The sequence below is a fragment of the Eptesicus fuscus genome, chromosome 16 (assembly GCF_027574615.1).
Source record: "Eptesicus fuscus isolate TK198812 chromosome 16, DD_ASM_mEF_20220401, whole genome shotgun sequence".
Lineage (NCBI taxonomy): Eukaryota > Metazoa > Chordata > Mammalia > Chiroptera > Vespertilionidae > Eptesicus > Eptesicus fuscus.
Genome location: NC_072488.1, coordinates 15,930,231 through 15,947,577, shown reverse-complemented (window position 1 = coordinate 15,947,577; position 17,347 = coordinate 15,930,231). Strand labels below are relative to the sequence as shown.

Sequence of the window (17,347 nt, the reverse complement as noted above, 5' to 3'; positions counted from 1 at the left end):
GTCCAACCTCAAGGTGCCATTAGGGACGGTCTGGATGAGGATTCCCGTCCTAGCTTACAGGAGGCCACCGTCTTGTTGTGTCCTCAACATGGCAAAGAGAGCAAGCTCGCTGGTACCTCTTAAGAACACTAATCCCGCCGGCCAGTGTGGCTCAGTGGTTGAGCGTTGACCTATGAACCAGGAGGTAACGGTTCAATTCCCTGTCAGGGCACATGCCCAGGTTCTGGGCTTGATCCCCAGAAGGGGGCATGCAGGAGGCAGCCGATCGGCGATTATCTCTCATCACTGATGTTTCTATCTCTCTCTCTCTCTGAAATCAATAAAAACATGCATTTTTTTTTAAAAAAAGAACACTAATCCTATTGTTTTCAGGGCCCCACCCTTATTAATTCATTTAATCTTAGTTACCTCCTTACAGACTATCTCCAAATACAGCTGCAATGGGGTTAATGCTTCAAGTTATGTGTTTGGAGGTGGAACACAATTCAGCCATAACATTGCCATAAAACTAACAGTGAAAGAGGGCCATGTGACTCAGTCTGTGTAATGGGCTATGGGAGAAGTCCTGTGTGTCCCCTGCAGTAAGTACCTCTCTCCCTCTGCTGCAGGAATTGAGGAGGCTGTGTATTCTAGACAGCACATCAGGAACATGGTGAAACCACCATCAGCCTCACCCCCTGAGAGGTGAGTAGTACAGGGCCCCCTGCTCACCTGTCAGACATCAAGTGCGTACAAAATAGAAGTTTATTACTACAGCACAACTGAGCCTAACCTGACTGATGCTCATCTATTTACTAACTACTCATCTGTGCCCAGCACTGAGCTCAGCTCCTAAGAGCCCTGCCCTCATGAAAAAGACAAGCTTTGAGAGGTGCTGACCCCTGAGAGAAGTCTCTCAAGTCAGGGTGGGTTTGAGAGATCATTCTAGGTGTTGTATCTGACATCTGTACAGCTTGCTCTGTGCACGGAACCGGTGCCATTTGTTAGTATCAGTGGGGTCAAAGATTGGGGAAAAGAAAGATGTCAAAATCATCATAGTCAGAGGACTGTCGAGCTCAAAGAGTTCTTGGTAGTGCTCTCAGCCAAACCAGTTATTTGTAAAATAAAGATACTGAGGGCCAGAGAATGGTGAGTTTGCCAAAATGGAAAAAAGAGCTATCGACTTGGAAATAACAACACAAGTCTGTCCCTACCTCTGTGAGCTTCAAGTTTCACTTAAATAACTGGGATACAAGACTACCTACTTTTCCTTGTTTTCAAGTTGTTCTGAAGGTCAACCAAGGCCATAACTGTGAATGTTCTCTATCAGCTATCAATTTTATAAAAACACATTGTCTTACTAAGATGCCTGCCCCAAAGCCACAGGATGTTAAGACCATTTTCTTAACAACTCCATTAAAGCTTGCACAATCTAAACCAGTCCTCCTCAGGGTGGTCACCTTGAAGGCACTTCGGTCTTTGTTCAGAATATTTAGAACTCCTCTGTCTGGATTTCAGAGGTCTCTTCAGGCTAAGGACACGTTCTTTTCAATACCCTCCGTGATGGCAAATCCCTGCTCCCTGGAGGCTGAATTGACCATCGGAAGTTTCCAGTTCATTGAGAATACAGTAAATGAGGGAGCTGCGGGAGACTAAAGAAAGACTGACTTTTCTGTGCCGCTCATAAACTGGCTCTGAAACAATTCTTTTGAAACAGACATTTCGAAATGCAGCCGCAGTATTACTAGAGTAAATGCACAGTCTCAGAGAGAGATCTTGTTGAAAGAGAATCTCCAGTTTTACATATAAATCTCTTACACACAAAAGGAGGGCAAGAGGAGAAAGAAAAACATGGAAGGATGGCAAAGAAAACGAAAACAGGACTATCAGGGTGGCGGGGGAAGGTACAGGGTGGAGGAGGGCAACCACTCTGCTGTCGCTCAACACAGGGCCATGTTGCCTTTTTCACTGCCACTTTATGGGTCAGATTTCAGAGGGCTGGGTTTTTTTGGTTTGGGGGTGGTTTGTTTGTTTGTTTGATTTATTTATTTATTTATTTTTACTTTTATTTGTTTATTTTTAGTAAACCAGATGATTCCACTTCATCTGAACAAATTTTAATTCCAAAGTAACATGCAGACAACGCCAAGAAACAGCATCAGACCCTAGAAATACCAGCTGTGACTCTTTAAACATTTTTGTAATTCACAGAGCCTAAATCAACCATCAATTTAAGCCATGGTCTCTTAAAACTACTCCCAACCCGCTCAAAACGATCATCTTCCAATGTAACGACCACAAGATCTTACCACCTTGCCAATATCAGAAGTGATGTAACTTCCACTCTGTAACACACTGTCCCGTAATTATTTGCAATGCCTATTCTTCTGCAAAAAGCAAGAGTCTAAGTATTAATCGGTGTGTTATTTTAGTGAGCCCTAGAGGCATAAAATACAGAAATTGGATATCCCGTGTCATGATAAAGGCATTTTCATTGCCAATAAAATGCAAACCATCTGAGAGGATGGGCGTGGGAAGGACCAAAGAAGCAAGGACTTGCTCATCTCTGAAACAAGTCAGGCTACATGAACACTGGACTCTTTGGTGTCCAAAGATATTGGTCTGGGCAAAGACTGGATATTGGGCAGGGGGAAAGGTAATGTCTGGGTCAGCACCCATTCCCTGAAGTCCTCTACTTCAGTTCTAAGAATCTGTGTTTTGATTATCCTAACAGTTCAGTCCCACATTCTCCACCCAAATAAAGCTAGACGTCCCCCCTGCCACTTGGCATGAGCCCAGGGACACGCAGACATGTTCCCTTTCAACAGGCAGCAGCTCCCCTCTTTGGATCCAATCCCCATCTTCACCGTCTTTTCACCTCCAGGGAAGAAGCGCCCCGCATGAAGCTGGCAGGGCTTGGAGGAGCAGGATCAGCAACGCTGCGGCTCCGGGCACCTGTCACGGAGGTGTGCGTCCTACCTTCAGCGATACCTCTGCTGTGGACACAGGTAAGGCTTGGCAAGGACGGCCCCTGCAGTGCCACTGGAGACAACCAGACTCACTCACACTCAATTAAGCGTCTCTTGGATTGTGCCAAAGCAGTGTTTGAGTGGGACACTGAAGGAAAACATAGGAAGGGCCTGGTGTTAATGACGTATTCCACCTGCAGGAGGCCAAACGTCAGTAAATGCAATCAGCGCACCCCAATGAGGCTCTCTGCTCATGGAGAAGGCAGACATCTGATGGCTCCCGCCCTGCCTTCCTTAAGCCCTGCCAACAGCACCTTGGCAAGGTGAAGTTCACCTGGGCGGGCTCGCCCTAAGGGCACGTGAGCTGCGGAAATGGGGAACATACATACCTGTTGACCCAGTTCTCCCTCCCACATAAAGAATAGCACATATAAGACATACATGACAGGCTGAGTCTCTCATAAGTGTTTGATCATTACGCTTTCATTAGACTTCTCATCTATGTTTGTCGTTGTCGTTTTTGGTCTCAATATAGGGAAAGAACCAATGTGAAATGATTCTGGCATTTTCCCTGTCAGAAGAAAACTATTACTTCACCAGTGCTTTAGGCCTCCCCTCAGTCATACTCCTCCAGTCGGAGCAGAGGGAATCCTCTGGAAATTAAATAATAGGTCTCCAAGCAGAACGGATTCTCCCAGCTCCCTTGGTAGGGTACTAAACGCTCTTTCCATCCTGAGCAGGGAATTTGAATGTCTTCAGCGCATCTCTGGATCTATGTCTGTACCTACTCATCTATGGGTATTCTCCCTGCCGCAGGGAATTGACAGGCACGGCATCTGCTCCCCTCCTTCCTCACTGGCTTCTGTGTGGGGAAAACCAAGAAATATTTTTCTTCAAAGTCTTGTGACAGAAGTATGGAGATTTTTTTTGTAAAGTAGTTTCAGCCATATAATTAGGATACTTTCCACTTCAATGAGCTCACACTTTCCTGTTAATTTCTCCACGATGCTTATTAAAGAAAATATTTTCTTAAACAAAAGCTAAGTGCATCTGTTTGGCCCTTCAGAAGTGTGTGTCTCTGTGTGCGTGTGTGTGCGTGTGTGTGTGTGTGTGTGTGTGTTCCAGTGCTAAGGTTTAGAGCTTGATGATGTTATTGAATTTATCTGCCAAGAGACCTATCTCCAATTAAATAATCTTTTTCTCCAATGGCCCATTCTGTTTCCATTTTTCCTGTCCAAAAAGAGCTGTTGGAACAACTTCTGAAAGTTCTAAGGGGTTCCCAAACAATTCTCTTGCCACTTTAACTCAGTTTTGCCCCAGGTCTTATTATTTATATGACCAATAATTAAAGGGGGGAAAAAGGCTTTCCCAAAAAATTTACATCAAGTACTGATCCTCTCTTCCTACTCCATAAAGATTATTGTCTTCTATAGAATACATCTTAAAGAATTTAATCTTAGTTTGTTTCTTGTGGGTGTTTTGTTTGTTTGTTTTGTTTTGGAGTGGGGTGTGTTTTTTTTTACTTTTAAGGGGGTTCTATGGTTGTAAACTATAAGAGTTGGTTTGGATATTATTTCATCATCTTTATCTGTGAAATGACACTGTACTAAAATATCTTTTATTCCATTTATCTTTACTCCAGGTTTTCCAGCATTTTTGTTCTTCTTAGTTAACTCGGATGTGACTATGTGGACTTTTCTGCTCTTTTGGCATTTGCAATAAGATCTTGAAGAGTTTTTTCTCATCCTACAATGCCTGTGTCTAATGAAGGAGCACATTCCCCCCTTTAACGAAGAGCGTAGTATTGCACACCCAGGCAACGGCAGACCCCAGCGTGGAGGCTGAACCTTGAACCCTACATCATGATTCTGAACTCTCCACAGACAAGGCAAGGTCTTTTCATACCATCTGGCATCATTAAGTAACTAAATATTTATTTCCAGCAATTAGGCAATAAATAAAACATGTTGGAAACAACCAAAAACGCAGACGCCAAGTCAGTTTCAAATTGAAAGCAAAGGTCACCATGTAATGCACAGGATGCCCTGGCACAATGGGAAAGGTACATACATTCAATGTCCTTGTGGAGCAAAAGTAGATCACAGGGGTATTTTCTGAAATTTGGCCTCTTCTTATAGATGAACACTAGCATAGAAATGTTCACGTTTTAAGCACATGTAAACATGAGGTTATCTTGAAAGTAGCTGGTAATTGTAACCACTGGAGATGTAATGCTAACTTGATCTATACAGTGAGCAAACTCTCCAAAATGTTTTCAAATATCCTTGGTGTACCCTGTCTACTGCAGGAAGGCAGGCACCTAACTCTGTCAAAGCTATGACTTGTCAAGTACTTGAAACTTGATTTACATTCAAGAATCCAATTCCTCCTCCAAGCCACCCCATATATTTACTGGATTAATTTCTATTCTTTTAATACTTGAAAGGAAATTAAATGATGTCTGTACCTAGCCAGATTCACATAAAAATCAATACTTTATATGATGTTAAGACCCAGAAATTATTACTAGGACATTGAGAGATCGAACATCACTTTCCACAACAGGAAGGATCCCTTCCACCCCATATCTTAACACTGTCAAGGTGGGAAACATGATAGCTTTTTCTGATTCCACTATTCCTGCTCGTTTCTCTTTATATACCTGCCAAAGAAATGTCCTCTGTTCTCATGAATCTATCATCACTAGATCTATTCACTGACCACTGCATTTTCTCCATTAATCCTCTCTCACTCCATCTCGAACACAGCTTTGGATTTCCCAATTGATATCCAAGAATACACCCTTCTTAATGTCAATCAAGAATGAGGCTGCTTAAAACAAGATGTAGCTGCTCATCTTCCTTTCACAATCCTCCCCCAGGGCCAGTTAGTTAATCAATCATAGCGAGCATTTATCTGATTTCTGAAGCGAGGGAATTCAGAATAGTCCAACTCATCACCATCTTTTTCTTCACAGCAGCCCATAATCAAATCCTGATGCTTGATTCTTTGCAAAAGCCCTTATTGTCTTCTCTTTATTTTCAACTTTTCTCCTAGATTAGACCCTGATCATTTCACAACTGGACCAAGGCCAACTTCTCTTCCCTGGCCTCTTCATGTCTACCCCACATCCACCTACCCAGCCCATTCATTCAGAAGTTGAAACAGTTTAAATTATTTTCTAAAAATTCATTAGCTGTTTAATGTTACAAATTTTACAATCAGCTTAAAATTATATTATTCCACAGGCATATTTCAGAGACATTGCAGGTTCAGTTCCAGACCTCCACAATGAAGCAAATATTGCAGTAGAGTGAGTCACATGAATTTTTTGGTTTTCCAGTGCACATAAAACTATATTTACACTATAGTGTTGTCTATCAAATGTGCAACAGCATTAAGACTAAAAATGTATGTACCTTAATTTAAAATACTGTATTGCTAAAAAAAAAAATGCTAACCATCATCAGAGTCTGTTGGAAAAACAGTGCCAATAGACTTGCTCAATACTGGGTTGCCACAAACTTTCAACTTATAAAAAATTCCGTATCTGGGAAGCACAATATAATGAAGCACAATAAAAGGAAGTATGCCTATATTTGTACATTTAGAAAATTTTAATGTTTCCCCCTTTTCATCCTCATAAGAAAATTTCAAATATGTTGAGATATCTGATACTATCTGATATCTGATCTTATATATCCACTTCTCAGAGTAAACAATTGTTACAATTTTGCAATATTTGTGTGTAAATGCATTTGAAGATAAATTATAGACATAATGGCATTTTACCCTAAATTTTTCATTTATCTTTCAAAAATAAAAACACTGTCCTACAAACCCTAATACCATTATCACACCTAAAAACTAATAATTCCAAAGTATCATCTAGTATCTAGTCTACATTAAATTTCCCCAATTATTCCCCAAATAGCTTCTAGAAGTGGGTTGGCTTTGATTGTTGTGACTCTTTAGTTTCTTTCTAGAAAAGCCATTCTACTTTTTTCCCATTGTATGATTTTTCTTAAGAAACCAGGCAATAATGCCCTATATTATGAATCTGCCTGATGGGGATGAACAGGGGTTATATTTTTAGCTTGTTTCTTTACCCTCAGTACGCCCTATAAGCTGGGGTTAGGTGTAAAGGCTTGGTTAGACTCAGGTTAAACACTTTTGGCACTGTTAGTTTTAGGGTGATATGCAAACTTCATACTGGATCACATCAGGAGGCACATGAGGTCGGTTGTCCCACTTGTAATGATTCTGAGTTTGATCACTTGATCAAGGGGGCTTCCCGCTATTCTGCCTTGACACCAAATCATTTAGATGGCCCTGTGCCTAGGGTTTAAGAGGCTTCATGCTGTGCAAACATCTGCCAGGAATCCTGAGCCAATTCGAATCTCCAGTCTCTCTGATACTTCTTCCTCACCCATTTCTTGCCAAGTTCTCTTTCCTCTGTTTAATTATCCTCCCCCTTTTCTCTGTGACTTTGGCTTCCTAACCAACTGCCCATTTTCCTCCACCATCCAAGCAATTCGTGAAACTCTATTCTACGAAGCTTCCCAGAACTTAAATACATTGATCACAGTTCATGCTGAGTTCTCAACCCCAAGCCTACTGCCTAATTATTAGAATGTGCCACAGAAACAAAGGGCTATTTCTGCCAAATTTGTTTTGTATATGCCCTCTTATTGTAGCACATAAACATAGATGCTTACTGATAACTCCATGGCATTAAAAGTCTCAATAGTCGAAATCTGCAGCTAATAAGACTATTCCCATGAGCAAAGCACTAGTGAGCATTTTTGCAGCTGTTTTTACCATTCATTTAGAACATCCTTTTTAATATATATTTTTAATTTGTTTCAGAAAGTAAGGGAGAGGGAGAGAGAGATAGAAATATCAATGATGAAAAATAATCATTGATCAGCTGTCTCCTGCACACCCCCTTCTAGGGATTGAGCCTGAAACCTGGGCATGTGTCCTGACCGGGAATCAAACCTTGATCTCCTGGTTCATAGGTTGACGCTCAACCATTGAGCCACGCAGGCCTGGCTTTACCATTTATATAAAATCTACCTATACCTCCCCCTGTAGCTGGGTATGCAAACCAACCATAGCAAGAAAGCACAAATATTTTCAAACATCTTTGTAGGATACATCTTATATGCTAGTAACTATTCGCCAGTAATGTATTTTTTTTTCAAGAATGTCCGTTGTTATTTTCTATAATTTGGATCATCCTAATTGCACTAATTAATCTGGCGATCATAGACATCCAGCAGAAGACAAATATATACTAAGAATGTTTTCTAAAACCAGGTCTTATTTTGAAGCTTCATATTGGTGACTACACCTGCAAAAAGAATTAAGACTCGAGATCACTGTCTGGATCATTCAGACCGAATGCCAGAGAGGCATGCAGATAAAGCAAAAGTATTCTACTGAGTTTGAATTATTTGGGTAACTCCACCAATTAGCCAATTCATTTTAATTATATGGTCCAGCTTAGGCTGAAAAGTAAACAGTGTTTTAATCTTTTTTAGTTAGCACATTTCGGCCTAATATTACACAAGAATAACAAGTTTGTGAATACTTCATTTTCTTGCTTTTTTATCATCTGTGTTCCAACTTGGAAAGAGGAGAAAGGCACTGGGCACAGAATTTTAAAAGGATCTGTTTTTTCCTTCCTCATCACCAACCTAAGGTGAAATGACTAAACAATGCAAATGGCACCAAATTCACCCTCTCTCTCCAAAGCTGGTCCAGGGCAAAATTTGTGAAGTGCATGAAGTATATCTTCAGCCCCACTGCCCCTATAAAAAGCTGCTCTTAGCACAAGAATCCAGACTTTACTTCAAAGCTAAACTTAAATCAATGCCGTTCCTTCTCCCAAAAAGTATTTGCTTAAACGTGGTCTCCAAAAGCTGTGGCAGGTTTAGGAGGCATTTCAAGTATCTGCGGGCTGCACCTCTTAACCGGCAACTAACTACTACACGACAAAGATTGTGTTTGGGGAGATAAGCCTTCCCTGCCTTACTGAAGCGACATGACATAAGCAATCACTGACTATTATTAAGTTTGAGACTATGGATAGGTGAGTATCTTCTAAGCTAGCATTTGCATAGTTCTATAACATTTGCAAAACAGTGCTCAGATTACCTTGTCTAATCTTAACAAAGCCCAATATTCTTGTCTCCACCTTACAGATAACAAGGCTGGTTCCCTGCTACCAAGGTCTGGGCCCATGGCTACAGCCAAGATCGTATAACTCCACCTGGGTGCTCTTTCCATTCGGGTCCACAAACCAGTTTTGCCTTCTTCCCCTGGGAGAAAGGTGATAACTCTACCATGGACTTGCCCCAAACCTGAAAGTATTTTCCAGGTTTCTAAAGCAACAACAATTGATTCTTATTACCCCCCAAATATTTCACACACACACACAATATTCTTTCAATATTCAGGTAAGAAGAGAGACATAATAAATTCACCTCACTTACTCTTCTCATGTGGGGCTGAAACCATGATCAAATGACAGGAGGAGAACCACAGGACAAAGCTATGTCATAACCACACAATCCCAAAGCAGTCAGCACCAAGCGGTTTGGGTAAAAGAGCCAACATTTTTGTTGCCTTCATTAAGCACTTTCAATGATGAGTTTTAAAGGAAAATCAGCCTCGCTCCTGCTTTACGATATAGATATAGGCCTAAAGTTCTATGTAAATCCAGTGATGTTTAAAATGCACGTCAAACATCTCCGTCATTGCCAATCTAGTTATGAGTTTTTATAAAGAAAATAAAAGATCACAAATTATTATTGTGTGATGGGTTCAAACCCAACTACACCTATTAACCTGCAAAAAGGCGTAAGTATTTTCAAAGTCTTTGCAGAATATATCTCAAGCCTGACACATGTTTTACACACAGATCAACTTAACTGGAAAACAGCAACGGCAGTCAGGGACGTCCAGGAGCATTTCTGGAAGGTCACTACTTAAACATTATCTTACCGAGCAGAGGATGGAAAGCTTTTTCTGTAAAGGGCCTTGCCGACCATATTTTAGGCTTTGCAGACCACACGATCTCACTGAAACCGAGCCATTCTACCATCAAAAGCATGAAAGCAGGGCAGGCAATATGTAAATGAATGGATGTGGCTGCACTCCAATAAAACTTTATTTACAAAAACGGGCCCATGGGTCAGTAGGCCAAGCCCTTCTATAGAAAGTCATTTTACCACATCTGGTTTTCCTGGGAAAACGAGACTTTTCTAGAAAGCACTGCTGAAACAGGCTGGGCAGTGTTGCTTACCTGGGACCCGACGGTTTCCTGGAAGCAGCGGCCAAGCTGGGTCTTCGCAGCCACAGGATAGATGTGAGGAATGACTTGCTGGTGGGAGTACGTGGAGTGGACGGTCTGGGTCTTCTGGACGGGAAGCCCTTGGTAAGAGATCTGGGATTGGCCTGGTTGGGCTTCTTTTACCTTCTGGCCAGTTGGGCCATCGATTCTTGAAACCTGATGTATCTGGACTGAGGCCTCCGGGGGGTGCTTCACATGGATATTGACTATGTTGGGAGGAAATTTCACTGAAATAGATTGGGAGTAAAGACTTGTTAATCATGACGAATTAGCATGTGAGTCAGCGTGAAAGTCAATTTTACACACATATGTACTTATACGCATATGTATTATATATAGGATAAATTATACAAATGTAATGTATACATACACTGAGTGGCCAGATTATTATGATCTCTGAATGCATAATAATCTGGCCACTCAGTGTGTGCGTGTGTGTGTATATATACACACACATATATATATGTGTATATATATATACATACATATGTATATACTAGAGGCCTGGTGCACGAAATTCGTGTACGGAGGCGGGTTGTCCCTCAGCCCAGCCTGTACCCTCTCCAATATGGGACCCCTTGAGGGATGTCCGACTGCCCGTTTAGGCTAACCCACCGGGATCGGGCCTAAACGGGCAGTCGGACATCCCTCTCACAATCCAGGACTGCTGGCTCCCAACTGCTTGCCTGCCTGCCTTCCTGATTGCCCCTAACCGCTTCTGCCTGCCAGCCTGATCACCCCCTAACCACTCTGCTGCCAGCCTGTTTGCCCCCAACTTCCCTCCTCTGCCGGCCTGGTCACCCCTAACTGCCCTCTCCTGCAGAGTTGATCACCTCCAACTGCCCTCCCTTGCAGGCTTGGTCCCTCTCAACTGCCCTCCCTTGCAGGCCAGGTGCCTCCCCACTGCCCTCTCCTGCTGGCCATCTTGTGGTGGCCATCCTGTGTCCACATGGGGGCAGGATCTTTGACCACATGGGGGCAGCTATATTGTGTGTTAAAGTGATGATCAATCTGCATATTACTCTTTTATTAGATAGGATAGAGGCCTGGTACAGGGGTGGGGGCCAGCTGGTTTGCCCTGAAGGGTGTCCCTGATCAGGTGGGGTTTCCCTTGGGGTGTGGGTCGGCCTGAGCAAGGGGCCTGTGGTGGTTTGCAGGCCGGCCACGCCCCCTGGCGACCCAAGCGGAGGCCCTGGTATCTGGAATTTATTTTCCTTCTACAATTGAAACTTTGTAGCCTGGAGCGGAGCCAAGCCTGGGGCTCCCTCTGCATCGGCGGGCAGCCATTTGTGTTGGGGTTATAATTGAAACTTTGTTGCCTTAAGCGGGTGGGCCCCGCCAGGGTATGCGGAAAGCTTTGCTTCCCCTGTTGCCGGGAGCAACCCTGGCCTGCTCTCTCAAGCTCCATTCTGCCGCCATTTGTTTGAATTTGTTTACCTTCTATAATTGAAACTTTGTAGCTTGAGTGGAGGCTTAGGCCTGGCTAGGGCAGGCGGAAAGCTTGGCTTCCTCTGTTACCTAGGAAACCTTGCTCTCTGTGGCTGTAGCCATCTTGGTTTGGGTTAATTTGCATACTCGCTCTGATTGGATGATGGGTGTGACTTGTGGGCGTGGCTTGTGGGTGTGTCGGAGGTATGGTCAATTTGCATATTTGTCTATTATTAGAGAGGATACACACACATATATCTAATCTAATAATAGACATATATGCAAATTGACCGCACCTTTGCTACACCTAAGCCACGCCCACCAGCCAAGCCACGCCCACCAACCAATCAGGATGAGTATGCAAATTGCCCCAACAAAGATGGCGGCTAATTTGCATATCAAGACAGCCTCGAAAGAAGCCAAGAGCTGCAGAAGGGAGTAAAGCTTTGAAGAAGCAAGCAAGCTGGGGGGGGGGGGGGGGTGGGAGAAGGGAGGAGCGAAGTCAGGGCCGGGGGCGAAGGGAAAAGCAGGCGGGCTGGCGGAGAAGGCGGGGCGGGCGACAAGGGTGGAGCGGAGGCGGGGTAGAGTGCAGCAGGAAATCCTATTGCAGGATTTTTCCTGCAACGGGAACGCTAGTATATATATATTAGAGGCCCGATGCATGAATTCGTGCATGAGTGCGGTCCGGCCTGCCTGGCCATGGGGAGGGGACCTGGGCACTTAGCTGGCCTGCCTGCTGGTCGAACTCCTGGTCGAGGGGACAATTTACATATTAGCCTTTTATTATATAAGATATACACTGAGTGGCCAGATTATTATGCATTCAGAGATCATAATAATCTGGCCACTCAGTGTATATTTGCCACAAAGCCATCATAATAAATGAGAATAAAAGGATATATTAAAAATAAAAATTCAATCTGAATTTATGTTTTAAAAAATCAACTAATTACAAAAAGAAATTAAAACCTCTCACAGTAACATATTCAGTAAAATCATTTTTTTTCAGGTGAGTCATAAAAATATGAAATTCATGCATCTTATGGGGAGGTACATTTTATCAAATGATAGTAATAAAGACTCAAAAGTTGGATTATTTTTTAATTTCTCATTAAGTTCCTATTGCAAAGTTGTGGGATATACTTTTCTACACTAAAAGAGGAAACATAATTTCACAGAGCAGAATTCTCTTGCCCTTAAATAACATATTGTGGATATACTTTGGTGCTTATTGGGACCCACACACGAAATACCAAAGTGTGCTATTTTATATCTGTACCAAGACTCACTTTCTGCCACTTTCAAACACAATTTCATCTTCTGATGCTGACATTCAGGTTTTAAAGAATAACAGCCAGTAACACTCTCTGACCCCTTTTTAAAAACTGTGCATGTCTAAGAGATGCCAGGTTTGAAAGAATGAATGAGTCATAGAATTCCTGAGCTCCAAGTGACCTAGTTTACCTTCCTCTACAGAAGACTATACTGAAGCCCAGTGAGGGTAAGTGATCATTTAGAACTAAAACCAGGCACTCTTCAACTATTCAATAGACTTGTGCTCATCAGCAGGACCAGTGTGCTCACTAGCTCATTCACGCTGTAAGGGCTCAAAATCTCCAACTCGTCTTTCCATGCCCCAGGCCCGGCCAGAACAGGGCCAGCACATTCATCAGCTCTGGGTGCTATGAGTCATGAGAGAAGGATAGACTCCTTTTTGTTTTCTATTTCTTAGATACCAAATTTCTATGGCCTAGAAAGCACTTCAGCCACATACTTGGGCCCACACAGTCTGTCCCTGCTGTCATTTCTCAAGCCACAGATCACATACCCCTTTCTGTTTCAATACCAGCCCTGGCCACTTGCAGGTACCTGGCTTCTGTGGGTTTGGCAGGCTAGCAGAGGCCTGACGAATGGAAAAAAATCAAAAATCTTCAGCTTACCTTTGACTCCTTGCTGACTGGTCATTGTCAGAGGCAAGGTATGTGTCGAGTGGACGACATGCGTTCCCAGCGCCTTGCCTGACTGCTGGGAATGCTGATAAAGTTTAGGAACGCTGGCACCATGGACTGGAATCTGGCAAAGCTTCCCTGTGAAGTTTGGAGGGCACTGGCATTTGTCCCTTGAGCTGCACTGGCCACCATTCATACATGGAAGATGGCAAATCACTGAAAGGGAAAAGAGAGATTGTGGAGAACTGGTTAGTTTCTCAAATGCTAAATCACAGCCAACCAACAAAACTTCCAGAAACACAGCACCATCACAGCCATCATATTTCTACTGACTTGGAAACGGTAAACAAAGAAGCAACTACGTTGGCAAAAAAGGTCTCTGTTATTCACAATCTTTGTTTTTCCATCCTAAGTCATTTAATTCTCCAGTTCCTTGCGGTGCTCTCCCCCAACAATGGAGAGAATTCATGGGAAAAGAATACGTAAGAGAGCCAGTGAGGATTATTGTCTCACAGTGCCCTTTTGAGTATCTCTTGCATTCTGTAATTACTTTTTCCTATTCAATTCCTAGTATATTAGCTGCCTCTCTAAATTATAAACTCTTGAGAAAAAGGATATGTCTGGCTTAGTAACCTTTACATTCCCAGCACCTAGAATAATGCCTGGTACACAGTGGACATTAAACATTTCCTCAAAGAATAAACAAATGAGAATAGTAAAAATAATATCTGCTGAGACTCTAATCTGAATAAGGGAGTAGAAGAGTTTGAATCCTGCTTTCCCAGAATTTGCCATCTCACTGGGATAACAAGACCACAGTGAAACCTAAAGACACAGACTAATTAGTAGTTTGGAATTTAATTTATTTAGAATACCAAAAGATAAAAGGGCACACTGGGTAAGGAATTTTCAGAGGTGTTTTAAATTCTGATGAAATTCAGCTTATGGCCAACCTCTTTATCACCAATGAATTCTTCCTATCAGCCTTTAAACATGAGCAGATTTCCACCAGCTTAAAAAATAAAAACCCCTCAACTCCATTTCCTTCCATGATCATACTTGCCAAAAGAATTGTCTGTTCACTTCTCCACACACTCCCTTTCCCCACCCCTCTTCCATGGAAACTACTCTTACTGAGGTCACCAAAATCAAACGGACGACTTCAGTCTTCCCTTGGTTTCCATGACATCTCACTCATCTATTTTGATCCTTCCTCTTTGCCCATTCCATCTTAACATTCTTTACAGAATCCACTCTTTACTTGCCCTTTAAACACTGATATGCTTTAATATTTGGCCTTAAAATCCCTCTCTTTTACTATCTCTACACACTCTTCCTCCATGATTTCAACCTGTCAGATGTGACAATTCCCAAATTTCTATTCCCTAGCAAGAGATTTCTGCTGTGCTCCAAGTTACTGCTACACATTTTCATATAGATATTCCACAGACATCTCAAACCCAACATGTCCAAAACGTAACTCATCGTCTTCTCTCTAACGTCTCCATTCACCGGGTGAGTGGTCCTTCGCAGAAACCTGAGGGCAGCTCTGTCACTTGGCCCATCCACACTCCCAGCGCCGGAAGCCCTCCCTGCTCAACATCCATCAAATACGTGCACTTCTTTCCCGTCACAGGGCCCCTGTTCCCTCTGAAACCTCATCCCTTACGAGCCTCACCTCATTCCCGACGATCCAGCTACGTGGGGCTTTATTCAGTTCCTCATTGTGGAAGGCCCTCTTGCCCCCCCTAAAGCTTTATCCTTGCTGTGTCCTTGGCCTGGAGCACTGGTTCCATTCAGCCCCCTCACCCATCGAACTCCTACTTATCTTCCCAACTCGGCTTAAACCTCACATCCTCTAGAAGCATTTGCTATTGCCCCTCATCTAGGGACTCTCGTTCACTGCCCACCCTGCCACTTAGCTTAGCGCCTGATGGCTTTCCTGTATGCCTCATTCAACCAGAGCTCGGTGAGGTCAGAGACTTCATCTCTTGTTTACCCCCAACATGCAACTCAGCTTCTAGAAGAAATGCTGCAGCTCAGAAAAGTACTGGATGAAAAATGTATGCCTACCACTCAGTCAAACACCAGTGTAGGTGCGACAGAAGATTCGGTCCCTGCCCTCAAGACCGTAAGCACTAGCCGGGGAGATGAGATAATACATGCTAAGTAAAAACACAGACCACCGAATATGTGACAGTTGGAAAATATAAACTAGAAATCGTGGGGAACTTCAGAGAAGGGGGAGTCATTTCTGGGAAATCAAAGGAGACTTAATAGGAGGGATCATTTGGGGTAAGTCTTTGAAACCGGGCAGGATTCAGAAAAACAACGGATTGCATCCTAGGAGGACAGTCTGTGAAAGGGACGGGAAGGCAGGCATATTTGGGAGATAATGAGAACATTTTCTGTTGAAACCTCAGGTTCCTGAGGGGGGAGGGGTCAAGTGATAAACTAGAAGGTAGAGGCTTGGGTCAGCCAATGGGTCAAGGCCCAATAAAACGTTTGGATTTTATTTTGTAATTACTAAGTTATTTTGGAAACTCCAAGGAGAGAACTAAACAAGGCTGAAAGAGTGTTCCAGGAAGATGACTCGTGATGGATTAGTTGCGACGGAGAGGGACTAGGTGGAGAAGCCAGTTAGGAGACCATTAAAATACAAGCTGAAAAACACATGGATGAGGACGATGGCAACAAGGGCTGAAAGAAACACGACGCGCTACAATGACAGAGGGAGAATCGGTGCAACATGAAGACGGGACACAGGAGGCCAAGGGAGAGCTGAGACAGTGGAGGAGGAAGGGGAGCCAAAGAAATGACCAAGGGCAAGAAACTGTGTCCAGCGTCTATGTGGCGGTTCCAGCCAAAACTGCCCTTGCTGACCCGGGTCTGAAGTAAGCTCTCTCCATGCCAATGTCCTCTGAGGTGCCGGGTAAGAGAAGCGACTCAAAGTGGACTCCAAGGTTGAGTCAAAGACTTCATAACTCTCACGTCAACTCTGAACCGAATTTCTAAATCACAGCTTGGCTACCCGGGATGGATTCAATGTGTCATGGGCAAGGGGAGCCAGGCCAAGATTGAAATGTACTACAAATAATTTATAACCGGAATACAGGCACCACTCACTCTGCATGGTTCCAATATGCATGAATTTCAGTTTCCGCAGTTCAGTTAAATAACACCAGTCCCCCAACAGCATGGTTCAAACGTCAGTTGCCACAGTGTATTAACTGTGAGTAATCGCATGAAGTACAAACTTCACCGCTAGCTCTTTGGTCCACAAACACTGCGTGGATAACAGATGTGTACGGTGATCAGGAACCAATCAGGTCACTTCCTTCAAAGTCTGCTGGTGACTGATCCCTGCACATCTGTTCTCAGTTCACGCACAGACAGGAAAGCATGTCGTGGTGTTGCCTCCTCATCGCGCGGTGATAAAATCAATAACATTTCACAGAAGTGGATAATTAAAAGGGTCAACGACAAAAAGTGCCGCAAATAAAATGACAGGCGGTTAACATTGGAAGTGAAATTGGAAAGCGGTTGTGGTGAAAAGGATGATGATGTGCCAGAGGAAGCGACATTAAAGGAACCCCTGGACAGCTCTGAAAGCACAAAGGGTAAGATGTTGGCAGCTGGTCCAGACATGGAGAGCAGTATGA

General features: G+C 43.2%; 1 protein-coding gene across 16 annotated transcripts in view; it reads right to left on the bottom strand.

The window, feature by feature from the left end:
* Positions 1-17,347, bottom strand: part of LTBP1 (latent transforming growth factor beta binding protein 1) — a 349,094-nt gene that overhangs the window by 150,981 nt on the left and 180,766 nt on the right. For all 16 annotated transcript variants that reach the window (XM_054727794.1, XM_054727797.1, XM_054727796.1 and 13 more), the window contains 2 exons: positions 13,677-13,901; positions 10,261-10,535 (listed from right to left, as the gene is read on the bottom strand). In XM_054727794.1, coding sequence (XP_054583769.1) covers positions 10,261-10,535; positions 13,677-13,901 — 500 coding nt within the window. The remainder of the gene's footprint in view (positions 1-10,260; positions 10,536-13,676; positions 13,902-17,347) is intronic.